Here is a 19,094-nt window from a genome sequence, read left to right on the forward strand (position 1 = left end):
ACCAGGCCTATTTTACATGCATTGTTCCATTTAATAAAGCCTATGAAGTGGGCACTTTTATTATTCCCCTTCTGCTGTTAGGAACACTCAGGTTCTGCAAAGGTAAATCTCTTCTCCACTTGCTAGAAAGTGACCAAGCCGGGATTTACACCGAGGCAGCCAGTTGGTGACACTGCTTCCTGCCCCTCAGGGCCAGTTCAGTGTACTGCTAAAGGTCTACTTTGAACCTTGGAAATCATCTACTCCAACTGTCTCAGTTTCGGTGGAAGAAAACAGGCTCACAGGGGGGAGGGGCTTTGCCCAAGGACACCCAACAAGTCTGTGTTTCGGCTAGGATGAGAACCAGGTCTTTGAATTCCTAGGCCAGGGTATTTTCCAGGGCTCATGCCCAGGGCTGCCCTCCCAGACAGCACACCTTCACTGGCCCTGTCTGGGAGACCACTGATGCCCACAGACAGACCCTCACTCACCTCCCTCACCAACCTGTGCAGCTCAGGGCACTTGAGACCCAAGAGGGAGAAGGGCCCAGGGAGGGTGGAGGCATGGTGGCCCTCTATTTCAGGCAGCCTGGGGAGCCAGAGTAGTTGGGGCCACAGAGAGGGCAAGGGCAGACCCTCTGAACTTTAGCTGGAATGGGGGAGGGAAGGGAGGCTGTGCTTGTGAGGGGGTATTCATGCCAAATCCAGCGCCTGTTCCCCTCAGGCTCCCTTGAGTCACTTGCCCCTGGGGTTGGGACACATTCTTGAAGGGGTGGTCACGGGGATTCCCCGCCTTCTCAAGCCCTAGGCCAGTTTCTATTCTTCCTGGGACTGAAACCAACTCCCCCATCAGACTCAGCACCCAATTCCCAACTGGTAATATAGTGACTTGCTCCTCTAATTCCTGCCCTGGGAACTCCTTGGCCTTGAGAAATTTGCCCCAAGTCCAGACCTGGGGTTGGTGAGGAGGGCCAGCCTGAGTCCCATTTTTCAGAGAGGAAATGGGTCCCAGGTATCCAGTGGGGAGGTTGACATGCATTCAGATGAGCCTGATGGGTCTCTCGCCCCATCGCTGTTGCGCTCCCCCGCACCCCATCCCGCCAGGCCAGTCTGCAGTGGCTCAGGGCAAGGCGGAGGATCAAGGACCCCTTCTTGCCATCCCCACCATCTCTGCGCCCTAGTGGGTCCTCTCTGGGAAGCAAACCCTGCCGCTTGGCCCAAGGGAGCGGCCCTAGCGATCGTTTCCGCGGGGAGCAGCGCCCTCATGTGGCCTCAATGAGACGCTCAGCTCATTTCCCAGCCCCTCCCTTCCTATGACCTCATTGAACAAGTATTTATTGAGTGCCACCAGGTGCTCTAGGGGCAGTGGTGAAGAAGATAGATAAAATACCTGCTCCGTGGAAGGTACATTCCAGTGTGTGTGTGTGTGTGTGTGTGTGTGTGTGTGTGTGTGTGTGTGTGTGTGTGTGTGTGTAGGGGCAGGCAATAAACGATTAAAAAAATAAATAAACAAGGCAGTTACTAGTAGTGATAATTGCCAGAAAGAAAATAAAACAGAGAAATGTGATGGAGAAACTTAGGACTCCATGAGTAGGTAATATCTAAGATGAGACGTAGGTGACAGGGATCCAGTCCTGTGAAGATCTGGGGTAAAAGCCTTCCCTGCAGAGAGAAGAGCCACTGCAAAGACCCTCAGGCAGGAACAGGCTTCACATAAGAGAGGGAGGCCAGTGTGGCTGGAAAGGAGTGAGCAAGGACAGAACGGTATGAGAGTCCATCAGGGAGGCAGGAGGGCTGGAGCCAGACTATAGATCAGATCTTATAGACCATGACAGAGTTCGATTATTCTTCTAAGAGTAATGAGAATGTATTGGGTGGGTTTTGAGCAGAAGAGTTATATGGCTTGATTGCCTTTTAAAAGAACCTCTATGTTTGAGTGAAATGGAAATGTATTTAAAAAAATAAAAATGAAAATAAATGAGGGCCCCTATGGCTGCTGTGTGGAGAATGGAAGAGTGGAAGCAGAGAGATCACCGTAAAAGGTTAGAAAGCTATTGAAATAATTCGGGTGAGACATGATGGCAGCTTGGAACAGGGTGACCATTTTGAAGTGGGGAGATGTGGTGGAATTCCAGAACTGCTTTGAAGGTAGAGCCAACAGGACTTGCTAATAGACCACGTTCTCCCTTGCACATCTAGTGCCAGGAACTCCTCCACACGCACACCCTAGCTGGCTCCTCCATCCTCACGGCGGGGCTGAGTTAGAGAGGCGGACCCCAGGCACACAGCTAAATTAGGAAGTTTCCAGGTGTTGTTGGACAAAGGAATTTAAGACTCAGGCATCTGTTCTTCATGAACTGCCTCCACCTTCCATCATCAGCCCATTTAGTGGGCAGGGCCTCTGCCTGCTATCTCCCTTCTCCCTTAGCCTGCTTGACTTCTATAGACCCAGTTATTTATTAGGTCTCTGTTTGTCCAAATGAGTGCCCTCAGGGTGTGTTGGTGACACTCAAAACAGTCCACGGTATCTGGTGTTTGTATTTGATGCAGAGTAGTGGGTAGTATAATCTGGGGGTCAGTCCTAAGACCTAAGCCAGTGATATATTCCTGTTAATTTACACAAAATGCAGTGGGGTCAGACCGGATCCCACAGGAAATGCGCACCACCATTTTGCCCCAGGTTGGGCATTTCTGGAGAGCCTGGGAAAGGTCAAGCTAGCCTCACACTCTCAGGCTGGCAGAAAATGGGGAAAACAAGCAGGGGAGGAGGTGACTGGTTGGCTCTGGAGTCAGTAGGCCTTGCTGTTTGTGTTGTGCTGCATGCGGGGTGCATTATAAATGCAGCCAGCCAGCGGGCCCCTGGCCTCAGAACCTAGGAACACACCCGTCCCTGAGAGTCTGTGCAAGCCTCACCGAGATGAAGCTGCCAGACCAGGAGGAGTTTGAAGTCTCCAGTGCTTGTGAAAATATACCCACAGGAGAGCTGGACAGTGGCCCTGGCTCTGGCCCCAGCCCTGACGGCCCCTTAGACACAGACAGCAGGGAACAGGGGGTACCCAAGGACCCTCTGCCTTTCATTCAGCTGAATGAGCTGCTGGGCTGGCCCCAGGCACTGGAGTGGAGAGAGACAGGCAGATGAGTGGGACCCAGGCCAGTTTTACGGGGCCCTTCCCCTTCCCCCACTGGTGCCTCCTCCATGACTCCCAGCTCTTCCTGTGTGTGGCATGGTATTCTCACCCCCAATCAGGAGCTCCTTCCTGTGTTCCCCATTTCAGACCCTCACCCTCTATGGTGCTCAGCCTTCCCTGCAGTCTGGTTTTGAGTTCCCCAAGACCCAAGATGAAGGCTGACTGCCCGGGAGGGGCATACTCTGTACCACTGGGCCCGCAACTTCCCCACTGTCTCACTTTCCCTGGCTCTCCTGTGTCCCCACTACTGAACCTGGGAGAGATGCCCTCAGTAACATTGTCTGCCCCTCTTCACCACAGGTGGCTGCTGTTTGAGGAGAAGTTGGAAGTGGGTGCAGGCAGGTGGAGCGCCCCCTGTGCCCACCGTGGCACTGCCCAGCCTCCAGAAGCTCTGCAGCCTGATGGCCAAGGGCCTTGTCCTGCTGGACTGTCCAGCTCAGAGCCTCCTGGAGCTCGCGGGTATGCTGCGACCCTTTGCTGGGAGGGCCTGGGCATCCATGCCATTTCTATAAGATTTCCCCCACAAAGTTTTGGAATTCTCCAGAGCCCACCCCGCCCCACCCTGGGGGATTACCCATCCCCATCACAGGGGAGAGATAGAAATGCAGAGTGAAGAGAAAGTTCACTGGCATTCCCTAGACTCTCAGAAGGGAAAGGGACCTGAGCAGAGGGCAAAGGGGAGAGTTCAGGGGCAGGGAGTTCGCAGGAAAGGGTGGGAGCCCCACCTCTGTTCTCCAGAGCAGGTGACCAGAGCGGAGTCGCTGAGCCCAGAGCTGAGAGGGCAGCTGAGAGACCCCCACACCTCATCCAGACCACAGGCACCAGCCCCTGCTGAGGTGAGAGGCCCCTCCCTGGGCCCAAGACCAAAAACCCTGGGGTGGGAGGGTCCCAGATCTCCCCTGCACCTTCCTGGACCAAGAGTGGCCTAACCTCAGCTTGGACCTCAACCCAGGACTCATGAGTGAGAAGAAGCTGGGGTAGTAGTGAGGGGAGAAGAATGGAGGGGCTAGAATCACCACAGCCAGAGCTCTGTGAAGGGATGTTCTTGGTAGGCACTGTGCCAGAGGTCCACGCACAGTATCTTACTTAATCTTCACAACCACCCTGGGAGGTAATACCACAATTATCCCCATTTTAGTGATGAGAAAACTGAGGAGCAGAGGGGGAAGTTGTGCTCCAGTTTTCACAATTTGGCAAAGCTGGTCAGGGAGCCCTGGTAGATCCACCCCAAAAGCCTGTGCTCGTAATCACCGCATAATTCTGTTTTGTAGGAGCTGCTCGTCCAAGAGAGGCTTCTTACGAGGAGGAAGCCCCCCTGAAGGGACAGGTTTGTGGCACTTCCTTGGGCAGGGCTGGGAGAGGAGTTAGGGATTAACAGAGGTCCACCCTCCACTGGACGACTCCTCAGTCAAGATCCTGCCAACATCCCCTTCCCTGAATAACCTTTCATCCTCTGTGTCTCCTTGAACCCCAACCCAGTATCAGAACCCTCTGAGACAGAAGCTCCCACCAGGGGCTGAAGCAGGGTCTGTGCTGGCAGGAGAGCTCGGCTTCCTGGAACAGCCAGTGGGGGTCTTTGTGCGACTGCGGGATCCAGTGGTTCTGGGGCCCCTTACTGAGGTGCCCCTCCCCAGCAGGTGAGGCTGCTGAGTGGGGGTTGGATATTCTGGAGCCCAGAGAAGGCCTTTACCTGCGAGGGGATTAGGAGGTTCTTGGGTCCAGTTCTCTGGGGGTGGGGATGGGGACTGGTACTCAGGGAGGGGTGGCAGTCAGCGCTGCAAAGAAGGTGTGCACAGGAGTGTGTATAGGGGGTTGGTAGTGAGGTCAGAGGCAAGGGCTGCCCTATGAGATAGCAGCCTCTGACTCTCTCTGGGACCTGGTTCCTTCCTCAGGTTTTTCTGCCTTCCTCCTTGGCCCTCCCACACAGGGAAGGGGCCACCATGAGATGGGCCAGGCAGTGGCCATCCTCCTCAGTGACCCGGTGAGCTGGGCAGGCACGTGTGTGTCTCTGTGTGTGTGTATACGTGTGTGCGCGCTTGTGTCAGTGAGTATATGGACTCTCTACGTGTGATCAGTACAGCAGTGAAGCAGAGTGTGGCTTCATGTCTGTGAGTATGAGGACTGAAGTTCCCTTGGCTACCACCACACCTCCACCCCTTACCTAGCACAGGGCTGGCATACAGGAGGCACCCACAGATACTCACTGAATGCATGCATGCGTGAATAAATGCTTGAATGACTCGTTTGCCTATGTGACTTGTGTCTAGTTTTGAAACTGTGAAAATGCATGTAAGGGTGCAGATCTGTATTTAGTGCCCCTCTGTGCCCCTATCCCCAGCAATTCCAGTGGTCAGTTCGGTGGGCCACCAACTTTCATGACCTTCTGGCAGCCCTGGATGCTTTCCTAGAGGAGGTGACAGTGCTCCCTCTAGGTCGATGGGACCCAACAGCTCAGATTACCCCGCCTAAATGTCTGCCTTCTGAGAACAAAAGGTATCTGGGGGTCATCATGCCATAGAGATCCTTCCCCAAAGGCCTTGGGTCCAGTTCCACTGTTGAGGAGGGGCAGTGGGGTAGGGGAGGGGACAGGAACGGAGCAGACCTGAGTTCTGCTGGACCACTCTGTCGCTGTGAGACCTGGAACCTTCCCCTGCCGGAGCCTGGCTTTCACTCTTGTTAGAAGGTCAGAATGTGATCTGGACCTTGTTGAAATGAGGCCCGGGTCTCCGCGGTCAGAGCCGCGCCCCCAGCCAGCAGAGACACGAGCCGCCGCCAGGGGGCAGGGTGCTGCGAACTCCGGCGCCGAGTTGTGGTCTGATCGGGGATCCTCAGCCAACTCGGGTTCCCCTTGTCCTCAGGCCCCCCTCGCAACTGTGGGAGCCCAAGAGTCCCTCTGCCCGGCGAAGGACCCCGGCTGAGGACAGGCACGGCCGCGGGCCGCACGTGGCCAGCCCGGAGTTGCGGCGGACTGGCAGGGGTGGAGAGCTGCGGTGGGAGCGAGGGTAGCTGTCCTGGGCGGGGAGAGGAGTCACACGGGCCCCGAGGTGTGCGCTCACTGTGGGGGGGCGGGGGAGGCTCACCTGGCCCCAGGGACGTGGGATGCGGGAACCTGGATCACTGATGACCCACGGGCGGGAGGCTCCTTGTCCAGGACGTGCGCCAGAAGGCCTCGTGGTACCCCAAAGACTTCTTGGACGCCCTGCACCCCCAGTGCTTCTCGGCCGTGCTCTACATTTACCTGGTTACCGTCACTAACGCCATCACTTTCGGGGGTCTGCTGGGAGAAGCCACCGACGGTGCTCAGGTGGGGGGCGGAGGTGGGCGTGTGGGGAGTAGGCGTAGCTTTGGTGTTCCACCAGCCATGCCCTTCCCCCTCCTCTGGGTCTATGGCTGGGCTGAGGAGACTCCTCGGAAGCTTGGGTTCCTAGGCTGAGGAATCCAAGGTCCTGTGCTGACAGGGCCCACTGTTGGCTTCTATGGGGTGCTGGAAAGCTTCCCGGGCGCGGCACTGACTGGAGCTGCCTTCTGCCTGATGGCCAGCCAGCCCCTCACCATCCTCAGCAGCACTGGGCCAGTGCTAGTCTTTGAACACCTGCTCTTCTCCTTCAGCAGGTAGGAGAACTCCCCCACCTCACCTGACCCTCACTAGCACACCCTCAGCCTGGTCTCAGCTGGGTCAATAGGGGAGGGTGGAAACTGGCTCCAGGGGCACCTGACCTGGATTAGGTTGGGAGCAGAATGGGCACTTCCAAGCCCTGCCTGTCTCTCATCCCCCAGAGATCACAGCCTGGACTACCTGCCCTTCTGCCTGTGGGTGGGCATCTGGGTGGCCACCTTCTGCCCGGTGCTGGTGGCCACGGAGGCCAGCGTGCTGGTGCGCTACTTTACCCACTTCACCGAGGAAGGCTTCTGTGCTCTTATCAGCCTCGTCTTCATTTATGATGCCATGGGCAAAATGCTGACCTTGACCCATGCCTATCCCATCCAGAGACCTGGCTCTCCTGCCTATGGCTGCCAGTACACAGACCCAGGAGGTGGGCGAGGAAAATAGGGAGCTTGGCAAAATAAGGGAGGATGCAGGAAGGGTTGTCCCCGTACTGTCCCCCTTAGTTAAGTTCAGCAAAATGCTGAGTACTTACCCAGTAACCAGCAGCACTCTTCCCTATTCCGGTTCTGAGTCAGATGAAAAATAAGTCAACAGAACAGACCCAATATCTTTATTTCTGCCAGTGCTGAGAGAAGAACATTGTTGTATCTATGGGTATGGGCTTCCTAATGATGAAACCAAAATTGGATCAACTTACCCACCCAGTCATGGTTGCACTGGACAGGGACTGTCTCACCCTAGAGGAGCAGAGCTAAATGCACGCAGGGTGCAGGCAGCTTACTCCCCAGAGAGGGAGAGGAAGGGGCAGGGCCAGGCATGCCCAACTTCTTCTCCCAAACTCACCAATCAAATAAATCACTGCTCTTCTCCTGGGCCAAGTTACTGACTGGGTGGAGAGGAGCTTGGAGTATTACACTTGCACATTTCCCTCCACATGGACCAGGATTGAGGAAGACGTGTCCTCTCAAGAGTTCCAGACTCTGTACTAGGCATGAACAAGACTAATTCTGGCCCCAGTGGAAACACACAGATTTGTGTGCTCATCCATTTGTTGGGTGTCTGCCCTGTGCCAGGCACTTGGGTTACAGATAGGTAGGGAATTTGAAGCGACAAGGGCATGAGGCAATTTCCTGAGGACAGACTTGGTAGTGATCAGAGTCAGCAGACAGATGAGTCAGAACTAAGAACTGTCTGGTTCAGCTGGACCAGTGAAATTAGGCTCCTGATTTGGGCTAGAGAAGGTTCCAGGGGAGGAAAAATCATCTGAATTCTTTTTTTATTTTTTTAAATAAATGTATTTATTTTATTTATTTTTTATTTATTTATTTTTGGCTGCATTGGGTCTTCGTTGCTGCGCGTGTGCTTTCTCTAGTTGCGGCGAGCGGGGGCTACTCTTTGTTGCGGTGCGTGGGCTTCTCATTGCGGTGGCTTCTCTTGTTGTGGAGCATGGGCTCTAGGTACGCAGGCTTCAGTAGTTGTGGCTCACGGGCTCAGTAGTTGTGCCTTGCAGGCTCAGTAGTTGTGGCTCGCAGGCTCTAGAGTGCAGTTTCAGTAGTTGTGGCACATGGGCTTAGTTGCTCCGCGGCATGTGGGATCTTCCCAGACCAGGGATCAAACCTGGGTCCCCTGCACTGGCAGGCAGATTCTTAACCATTGTGCCACCAGGGAAGTCCCCACCTGAATTTTTCTCTCCTTCCAGGAAATGAGTCTCAGTGGACAAGCACAAAGCCAAAAGACAGAGATGATATCTTCAGCGTGGTGAGGGCCTATTCCTGGGAGGGCCCGGGAAAGAAAGGGTGGAGACCAAAGAAGTCAGTAGTTCCAGGCTCTTCCCACCCCTCATAGGTCACTGAGGCCCAGCCATTTGCTATGGTTGCAGATCTCCTATCTTGTGTACTCAGTCTCAGTGGACATCAGTGGACATTTATTTCACTGCCCATAACCCCATCCAGGACCACCTCTCCACACAAGACCTAGGCCTGGTCAATGCATCCTTGCTGTCCCCACCTGAGTGTGCCCGGCAGGGAGGCCATCCTCATGGGCCTGGCTGTCATACAGTCCCAGACATTGCCTTCTTCTCCATTCTCTTCTTCGTTACTTCCTTCCTCTTTGCCATGGCCCTCAAGCACGTAAAGACCAGCTGCTTCTTCCCCTCCATGGTAAGTGTCACCTCTCTTTCTGTGGGAGAGAACTGGCTCTTGGCCTCGGGCCCTGTCTGCAAATGGGAAAGGGGGCAGAAGGAAGGGGATGGTGGCCTGAACCTGAGTGTCTGCTGGGTGGCCAGGTGTGCAAGATGCTGGGTGACTTCTTCTCAGTCCTGGCCATCCTGCTGGGCTGTGGCCTCGATGCCTTCCTGGGCCTACCCACGCCGAAGCTCACGGTGCCCAGAGAGTTCTAGGTGAGACCTGGGAGTGGAGGGCAGAGGGCAAAGCAGGGCCAACAGAAAGGACCCTAGAGGAGGAAGATGAATAGATCCCATACTTCTTCTCTAGTCTTCTGTTTTCTCACTCATAAAATAGAAATAGTATAATAATGGTCTCAGAGTTGTTGTGAGGACACATCGTGTGCCAGACACATAGCAAGCACAGAATAGGTAGCTACTATTATAGGTAAGGGGTTAAAAGAATGGGTTCTGGTCAGCCAGCCCTAGGTCTGAGTTCCACTTCTGTCACTTCCTAGCTGTGTGACTTAGGGAAGTTAACCCGCATTCTGAGCCTCAATTTCTTCATCTATAAAATGGAAATAATAAACTACCATAGTTTCTACGTCATAGGTTGTTTTGAGATTCACAGAAGATCATAGTGCATAGCACTATCGCATTTCTGGGACTGGCACATACCAAGACCTCAATAAATGCTAGCTATTGTTGTTACATGTTCTCCCTACTCTTGGCATGGCCCTACCCACTACACTACTCCCCAAATTCTTCTTGGCACCCACGATTGCCTGCTCTGATCCAGTAAAGCTGGAGCTCCCTGCCCAGGGCATGACAGTACACAGGACAAGGCTCAGCACTGACTTAGCACCTAAACTTTGCCTGTGCATTTGGAGACTTCCCCTCCAGCTTCGCTCACGGCAGGAGAGCACGGGGGCTCCAACTGAGGCAGCCTCAGGGGCTCAGAACCCAAGGCAGCAACTGGGGCCCTCCCCCGCAGGAGACGCTTGTAATCAGGGCAGACTCAGACACACCCAGCCCTGCCCCTGCCCCAGATCAAGGCAGGTGTGAACCTGAGTTGCCCAGCGCTGGATGCGGGTGCGGGGTGCCTAGGGAGAAGCTCTCTGTACATCAAGAAGTGTGGGCGGGCCTCCTCCACTACCTCCTCCTCTTGCAGGGAGGGAAGGACCCTGAGAACCAAAGTCCAAAGCCCCTAGCTCCAGCCCAGCCCCTAGGCTGGTCCCCCCTCCTTCTGCCCTCTGCCATCCTTGCACTGGGATGCTTTGAACCAGCTGTGCACATACAGACTGCTCCCACCTAGCATTCAGTGTCTTAGAGCATGCGGGGAGGGGGGGGGAGGATGAGGGGGGAAGCTGTGGAAGAGTGCCAAGGCTGGAGTGTGCAGGTGAGGTGCTCTTGAGATACCCTCTCCAACCTGTCCACGGACTGCCCTTCCCTAGCCCACACTACCTGGACATGGCTGGCTAGTGTTACCTTTTGGAGCCAACCCCTGGTGGCTGAGTGTGGCAGCCGCCCTGCCTGCCCTGCTATTGTCTATCCTCATCTTCATGGACCAGCAGATCACAGGGGTCATCCTCAACCGCACTGAATATAGACTGCGGGTAAGGCCTGCTGGGTAAGACCCTAGGTCCCTAGCCCAAGGACAGGAGCTCCAGAGTGGGGTCCAGGCTCCCCCTTTCCCACCCCAGAGGACAGAGGGCCCAGATCTGGGCTAGCTTCATCCTCATTGCCCCACCGCTATCTGCAGAAGGGGGCTGGCTTCCACCTGGACCTCCTCTGTGTGTCCGTGCTGATGCTGCTTACATCAGCTCTTGGGCTGCCCTGGTATGTCTCAGCCACTGTCATCTCCCTGGCCCACATGGACAGTCTTTGGAGAGAAAGCAGAGCCTGTGTCCCAGGGGAGGCTCCCAGCTTCCTGGGCATCAGGTGAGGCCAGTATTCAGGAGGCTGGAATGAGACGTGGGCAGCAAGGTGGGGTATTGGGTACAGGGCAGAGTTATTTGGGCAGCTTAAATTGTAAGCTGGTGGGCTTCCCTGGTGGCGCAGTGGTTTAGAGTCCGCCTGCCGATGCAGGGGACACGAGTTCGTGCCCCAGTCCGGGAAGATCCCACATGCCGCGGAGCGGCTGGGCCCGTGCGCCATGGCTGCCGAGCCTGTGCGTCCGGAGCCTGTGCTCCTCAACGGGAGAGACCACAGCAGTGAGATGCCCACGTACCGCAAAAAAAAAAAAAAAAAGGTAAGCTGGTGACTCCAGAGGGCTCTCTCACTGCCCCATGAGCGCTGCTGTGGGGTGAATGGGTGGGTTCTGGGCTCTGAGGTGGGTGAGTCAGGTCTTCCCCTCTCCTCCTTCAGCCATGAGACTGGGAGGGGCCTCCAGAGGAGCATCATGGATATGAGTGTGGAAGCAGCCAGGGCTGAGCAAGGATGAGGTGCTACCTAATAATCCCCACTCAGTGTAGAAGCACCTCATTGATATTACAAAGTAACCATCACAAAGACAATTTTGTTGGAAACACAGTCTAACTGTCGAAAGTATGTGAAATCAACTTTGCAAATTATGAAGTAGAAGTTTTTATGTTAGTATAAAAATTGCTAATTTTCCATCAAAATAAAAGATAAAAACAAAGAGCAGCCCTGAGCTAGAGCTGCTGAAGAGGACTGGGACCCCCGTATTGAAGTGACCTGTCCCTTCCTCTCTGCCAACTTTTCACACCAAGCTAAGGTCCCCTCCCTGCCAGGTTACTGTCGAGGGATCCCTCCGCTTCCCTCCTGCCAGGGTCTGTTGTGATGTTTGGCCAGCGTGCCCAGCCTGGGCACCCTAGGGGCTCTCCCAGACCCTAGCTAACTCCTCCTTTCCCCACAGAGAGCAGAGGCCGACGGGCCTGGCGGTGTTCATCCTCACAAGAATCTCCATCTTCCTGGCACCTATACTCAAGGCACCTTAGTCAGACAAGCCAGCATCGGGGGCAGGGCAGTAATAATAATAAATATAGGAAGAACTGACATTGGCTGAACATTTACCACATGCTGGGCACTGTGTTAAGTTTTCTCCATACATAGTCTCATTTAATCCTCACATTACCGCTGAGAGGCATACGCACTTTAAAAACGAGGAACCTGAAGGTTAAAGAGGTTAAGGAGCTTACAAGAGACCACCAAGAGACCTAGTTTCTCAGATCTATCTGAGAACCCAAACTCTGACCCAGTAGGCTTTCTACCCAGTGGAGCAGGGTGCAGACATGCCACCATCCCCAGGGCCCAAGCACTACCCTTGCTCCAGACTCTCAATGAGCCTTAGACTAAGAGTGTGATCATCACAACCCAGAAAAACTTGGAGGCAAAACCCCTTCACTTCTCCCTCACCAGATGTTTATAAACACCTATTGTGTACAAGGCTCTGCGAGGCACCTGGGAGAAGAGGGTGGGGAGGGGAGTAATATTGAAGAAGAATATGGAACCAAGCCCCTGTCAGCAACACATACACATGAATAAAAATTAAGCAACAAGTAACAGCAGAAAGGTTCAACAAGCCAAGACAGCAAAGCAGTCAAGGAGGATGTGGAGAATGGTCACACCAATTCACAGGCAGGACGACAAGAGGTTAGCGGAGGGAAAGGTTATGGAGGCTGGGTGAGAGGAGAGTAGTTGAAAGAGCCAGATGGACCGGATCAGCCGCTGACTAACTAGGTGACTCTCATTCAGCAGATTTTTACCGAGCATAAGCCATGTGCCAAGCACTGTTCCAGGGACTGGGGATATAGTGGTGATCAAAACAGATCATCCATATCTTGCATTCTGGTGAGAGGAGACAGATAAAAACAATTAAAGCTATAAACTAGGATAATTTCAGATAGTGGTAACTTCTACGAAAAATAAAAGAGGATAAGGTGATTAAGAGCACCAGGGGTCTACTTTATTTATTTATTTATTTATAAATTTATTTAATTTTTGGCTGCATTGGGTCTTCGTTGCTGTGTGCAGGCTTTCTCTAGTTGCGGCGAGCAGAGGCTACTCTTCATTGTGGTATGTGGGCTTCTCATTGCGGTGGCTTCTCTTTTTGCAGAGCATGGGCTCTAGGCACACGGGCTTCAGTAGTTGTGGCACATGGGCTCCGTAGTTGTGGCTCGCGGGCTCTAGAGGGCAGGCTCAGTAGTTGTGGCACACAGGCTTAGTTGCTCTGTGGCATGTGGGATCTTCCCGGACCAGGGCTCGAACCCATGTCCCCTGCATTGGCAGGTGGATTCTTAACCACTCAGCCACCAGGGAAGTCCCCAGGGGTCTACTTTAGATTGGCTGGTTTCTGGGGTGTCATGACATGAGTAGTGAGAAGCGTGAGTAGTGAGAGGGATGTCAGGGAAGAGCATTTTAGGTGGAGGGAATAGGGAATTCTCTGGCAGTCCAGGTTTAATCCCTGGTCGGGGGGAAAAAAAGAGAAACATAAGTGGAGGGAATAGCAAAGCAAAAGGCCTTGCAAGGGGTAGAAGTAAATTTGGACATAGTGAGGAAAGGAAAGGGGGCCAGTATAGCAGGAACAGAGAGAGCAGAGAGGAATGTGAGAGAGAAGAGTGGTAAGAGAGGTAATGGGCAAGTTACTTAGCCTCTCTGAAATCCAGTTTCTTGATCTGTAAAATGGAGAAAATTATAGAATTTACTCCATCTGATTGATGTGAAGCTTCAATGAAAGCAGGCAATACAAAGTGGGTAGCTTACATGCTGGAGGCTGGAGGCTGGGGTTGGAGCCTGGGGGGGTGGGTATCTGGGCAGCTGGCAGAGGTGAACTACTTTGCCAGCTCTCCACTTCTCTCTACCAATTCATCCCAATGCCTCTGCTCTATGGCATCTTCCTATACATGGGGGTGACAGCAATTAGCAGCATCCAGGTGAGTCCATTAAAATCACCAAGTAACCCCACTCTTCTCCTTTTCTTTCCCGCTGGTACCTCCTGCCTGCATTTGCCAATTCCCCTCCTCTCCTCTTTTCCTGCCTCTCCTGGCCATAGGGACTCTGCTGCCACGCTGTGGTTGGGGAGGGGACCAAGGGAGCCTTCTGACCATTCCCAACGCTGGGCTTGGATAGCTAACAGTGACACCCTCCAGGCTACCTGAGTACACTGCTTTCCTCCTCCTCTTGTTCCCCCAGTTCACGAAGAGGGTGCAGCTATTATTGATGCCAGCAAAGCACCAGCCGGACCTTCTGCTCTTGGGGCATGTGCCTCTGAGGAGGGTCCAGTTCTTCACAGCCATCCAACTTGCCTGCCTGGGTCTGCTTTGGATAATCAAGTCTACCCCTGCAGCCATCATCTTCCTCCTCATGGTTACTCGGGGCAGAGTTGGGTGGTGTCCTGATGGCTCCCAGGACACTCAGCCTGGGAGGGTGGCCAAGGCCTGAATGAGAGGAAGAATCTACCCTCTGTCACTTGCCTTGGCTGTGCCTGGTTGGGAATCCTAGGACAAAGAAAGATGGCCAAGAGATGACTACAGATGGGCTAGACCTGGGATACCTGGTTCAATTCCTTTCCCAATCTCTTTGGGCTGATCAGCCACAGGTAGGGATATAAAGCCCAGAAGAAAACTGAAGACCTGGGAGAGGCAAGGCTGGCACTTTTGTTACTCAGTAAGGTGATAATGTAAGTGGCTTCTGGCTTTGTTCTTACTCACTGAGGAAGTTAAGAGCCATGGCTATTGCTGACAGCCCTTGGCTTTGTTTCTATCCCTGCAGTTGCTAGACCTGGTGGGGGTCCGAAAAGCATTGGAGTGGGTCTTCTCACCACAGGCACTCCTCTGGCTGGATGAGCCGATGCCAGAGGAGAGAAGCATCACTGAGAAGGGGCTGGAGCCAGAGTACTCATTCAGTGGAAGTGACAATGAAGATGTGAGCTCCAGGATGGGCCCTCTCAGGAGAACAGGGCAGGGGTGTGGGAGAGAGGTCTTCTCCAGCAGTTGCCCCTAAAGTGTAATATCTCTGTTAAGTCTGAAGATCTGATCAACACAATCATTCCTCTTTGTTCTGTATTAACATAGGCACACTGAAGGAGCGAGGGAAATTTTTTCTTCATATAAGCCCAGAGTGGGTGGAAAGGCCTGGGGACAAAGTCCTGATCTTTGTCTTAATGTGGGTTTATATCCTTTCACTCTCTGGGTTCCTTTTTCTCTGCTATCTGTCTCAGTCTTTTGTCTTTCTGTTCCCAACTCATCTTGGGATCTCTGTTCCATAGTCAGAGCTGATGTATCAGCCATAGGCTCCGGAAATCAACATCTCTGTGAATTAGCTGGTATGGAGTTGGGGCTCCAGGAAACTGAGCGTGAGGTAAGGGTGTGAGGAAAATGCTCCTGGTGTTGAGGATGGGGAGGTGCGGGCTCAGACCTTGGAAAGCTCCAGTGTGCTGAACAGCCCTGTTTTCTCTACATGCTCCAGTCCCTCCTGAACCCCCTAGTGGGGGAGGGGGTAGCAGAGTCTCTCCAGAGGAAAGAAGGAAACAAGCGAGGGTTCATGGGCTTGGCTCCCTGTGGCACTGAAGTCTGGCCAGTAGAGGGAGCTCAAGCTCACACCAAACTGGAAGGGATGGGAGGTGGGGAAGGGGAGGGCACAATGATGAAAGAATGGGAAGGAGCAGGGAGGAGAGGAAGGGAGGATAAAGCCTCCTGCAGCTTTCTTTGCCTTGGAGGCTCCTCCCATAGGCTGCTTAGAACCACACTCCAGACAAGTGGAAAGATTCTTTGTCACTTGCCCTCTCTGCCTTTCCTTCATTTTATTCATCCATTTATCAAAACGTTTTCTGAGTACTTTTGGAGTATCCAGGTACTAGAGATACACAGTGGTAAGATAGTCATGGTCCCTGACCTCAGGAAGTTAAAATTCCAGTGGGAAAGACAACTGTTAGAGTGGGATAGTGCTGGCTAAGGGAGGGAGAGGCTGTGGCAGCAGAGAGGCCTCCGATCTCTTCTTGGAGGGTGGTGAATGTACAGTGGTGGGAGTTGGGTAGGGCTTCCAAGAGGAAGTGGTCCATAATTTGAAATCTGAAGAATGAACAGAAGCTAGCCAGGATAAGATGGAGGGAAAACGTTCTAGACAAAGGGTACAGTACCTGCAAAAGCCTGGAATTTTTTCCCTTGATGAAATGAACTCTTTGGGGCTCCACCTCGCCATGTCTCTCCAAGCCCAAGAGCCCGAGTCCCCACCAGTTGCAATGGAAAATTCTGGGGGCTGGAGGGAGACAGGGAAAATCACGGGATGGCCCAGAACAAGATCTCCTGAGCTCTCCTTATCCCCTATCACGGCTTGGCTCTGTTCTTTGCCTTGTTGTGTAGTCCTTGCTCTGACCCCACTATGTCTTCTCTCTGTTCACAGGTATTTACTCAGGAAGTCAGGACATTGTTGGCCTTTGGCTTAACTGCCAGATGCTCAGTCGGCTGGGAACCTGGAACGTTGGGGCAGGACTGGAAGGCAGCTGGCCAAGACCTCATTCACTCTCCTGAGCCGGGGGTGGAGAATGGCAGGGGACAAGCAGGTTTGCTTTGTGGTTGGGAAAGTCTGGTAAGCCAGAGGGACTGACCAGACCCCATTCACTCTTTACACCCCATTGAAGGAACCTAAGTCTAGCAGCCCTTCCCATTTTGAAACTTCTGTCCTCACAAATTCTCTTTTGTACAGTCAGGGTGTTGTCAGGGAACTCTTTTCAGTTTGCAAAAGGGAAAAAAAGTCCCTCTTTCCAGAAAAGTATTTCTCTATTTTAAACAGTTTTTTTACACATATAAAAATAAACTTTAGTTTTTTGACCACAAAAGTGAATGAGATTATTGCAAAATATTGGAACACTCCAGAATGTATAATTTTGAAATGGAAATCATCCCAGAGGTAGCCAGTGTTCACATTTTAGTGTATATTGTTCAGAGTTATTGAGTTCTATAACATGCTTGATACTTAATATGTGTTGGATGTTTTCCCCATGTCGGTACTACAAACATATCCAACATTCCTCTTGCATAGAATAAATAACTTTATAAATTGAAAAAGATATCATATATACAAAAGAGTATATAAAATGTCTTCTGCAAGTGCAAGAATTTCTCCAGAGTATATGCCTAGGAATGAAATTAAAGAGTAACAATAAAAAGAACACCTGTGTATACAACACTCAGGTTAAGAGGTATCCTAGTACCTCAGAAATCCTTTTGTATGTTCCTTGCATACTGCACCCCTAACTCCCCATAAACACATCTGAATTTTATGGTAATTATTTTCTTGCTTTTCTTTATAGTTTTAATATCTATTTATGTATACTTATGTATTTGTTATTTTGCCTATTTTTGAATGTTATATAAGTGGAATCACAGTATATGAGTTCTCTGCTTCTTTCACTCAGCATTGTTTTGAGAATTATTCATATGGATCTATGCAGCTGTAGTTTGCTTATTTTCATTGCTGTTTAGCACTCCACTGTATGACAATACCACAATTCAATTATCCGTTTTACTGTTGACTCAGAAGAATTCACTGCTGAAGCCATCCGGACCTGGTGCTGGCTTTGAGGAAAGTTAAGTTCATTCAAATTTGTTAATGGTTATAAGATTTTTTAAAAAAAATATAGACTATATATTTTTAGGATATAAAAAATCGAGGTTAAGTTTAATTTATAATTAACAAAGGTAAAATGAAGTTTTGTTTCTGTTTTTTTCTTTTTTGGCCGCTTGGCTTGCAGGATCTTAGTTCCCTGACCAGGGATTGAAACCAGGCTCCCAGCAGTGGAAGTGCCAAGTCCTAACCACTGCACTGCCATGGAATTCCCAAAATGAAGGTTTTTATTGAATTATTTAACAGCCTACAATTTTTTCCCCAAAACATGAAGATCCAAAACGTCCCATAAACAATAAACTGTGATTCCAAAGCACACAGCCTTTCCATTACTGAAAATGTTATCTTTATCTTATCTCAGTTGGTCCAGGGCAGGTTTTAGCAGCATTATTTTGGTAATTTTGGCTTTATGTTGGCTGGGGAGAATTTACAGGTGGTGACTAATAGGCAAATAATTTGAGAAGTTCCTCCCTTAAATGTTTTATAGGGACTTCCATGGTGGTCCAGTGATTAAGACTCCGTGCTTCCACTGAAGGGGACACGGGTTCCATCCCTGGTTGGGGAGCTAAGATCCTGCATGGCAGTGTGGCCAAAAATTAAAAAAAAGAACAATTGTTTTATAGACTTGAGCCTCCTCTTTCTATAATATTATGGCTATTTCAGCCCCTGGCAAAAAAGCATTTGCTAAATAAATGTTTTGAGAAAGAGTGTTTGAATAAATGATGCAGAAATGTTATGAATGCAACAGATGATTGTTAAATATTCAGTGAACATCAGTGAGAAGAGAAAATCATACTTTCTACCCTAAAAAATGAAAAGTGCTGTCTCTTTTGCCACACTTTCCCAAAATGATTTAAGAAATCTGCTTCACAGTTTGCAGCACTAGTTGAGAGTAACTTTTGGGGAAGGTACATAATGAAAAAGACAGTACATAGTCTATTAATATAAATTAATGATCCCAAATAAGGATTTAAATAATGGGGGCCTAAATCAGTTGTGTGTTTTTTTTTAATGGTGATGGAATATACTAAAACAGTGATATCTATATCAGTAAGAGAAAGGAAATATGAAGTATCAAGTTCTTAAATATAATTTTAAATTTTTAAATTTTTATTTATTTATTTATTTTTCTGGGCATGTCGTGCGGCATGCAGAATCTTAGTTCCCCAACCAGGGATTGAACCCATGCCCCCTGCATTGGGAGTGCAGAGTCTTAACCACTGGACTGCCAGGGAAGTCCCCCTTAAATGTAATTTTTTTAAATTGAAGAGTCCTAGTCTTCCTCTTCATCACATAAGCAGCACCTTTGAAGTAAACAAATCTGTAACTTGACCAACTTTTTGGAATGTGGGTCACAGTGTGACCCAACCCAGCCACTGATGGTTAGCTTCATCATAAGCTCCATGGCCTCAGCTCTGGGAAAGACTGTATTTTTTTTAGCACCATTTTACGTTCAGAATATAGGATTTTTAGGCTCTTTATTTCTTCTTTAGCCAGTTTTGGTGAATTGTATTTTTCTAGGAATCTATTCATCTTATCTAAGTTTTCATATTTATTGGCATAAAGTTATTAAA

The 19,094-nt window shown here is 51.0% G+C and overlaps 1 protein-coding gene across 1 annotated transcript; it reads left to right on the plus strand.

Moving 5' to 3' along the window:
• Window positions 1-2,816: 2,816 nt before the first annotated feature.
• On the plus strand, window positions 2,817-15,217 carry SLC4A9 (solute carrier family 4 member 9; the record flags this gene model as incomplete). Its single annotated transcript, XM_079917007.1, is given in 27 exon segments — window positions 2,817-2,876; window positions 2,878-3,113; window positions 3,467-3,520; window positions 3,522-3,625; window positions 3,905-3,952; window positions 3,955-3,998; window position 4,002; window positions 4,438-4,493; window positions 4,646-4,803; window positions 5,059-5,071; window positions 5,073-5,147; window positions 5,505-5,659; window positions 6,025-6,143; window positions 6,292-6,470; window positions 6,645-6,778; window positions 6,944-7,200; window positions 8,473-8,531; window positions 8,726-8,932; window positions 9,058-9,168; window positions 10,389-10,550; window positions 10,697-10,875; window positions 11,813-11,885; window positions 13,761-13,829; window positions 14,089-14,262; window positions 14,668-14,820; window positions 15,164-15,184; window positions 15,188-15,217. Coding segments are annotated over 27 exon segments (2,931 nt in total).
• Between the last annotated feature and the right edge of the window lie 3,877 nt (window positions 15,218-19,094).

This window comes from Stenella coeruleoalba (assembly GCF_951394435.1).
Source record: "Stenella coeruleoalba genome assembly, chromosome: 3".
NCBI lineage: Eukaryota > Metazoa > Chordata > Mammalia > Artiodactyla > Delphinidae > Stenella > Stenella coeruleoalba.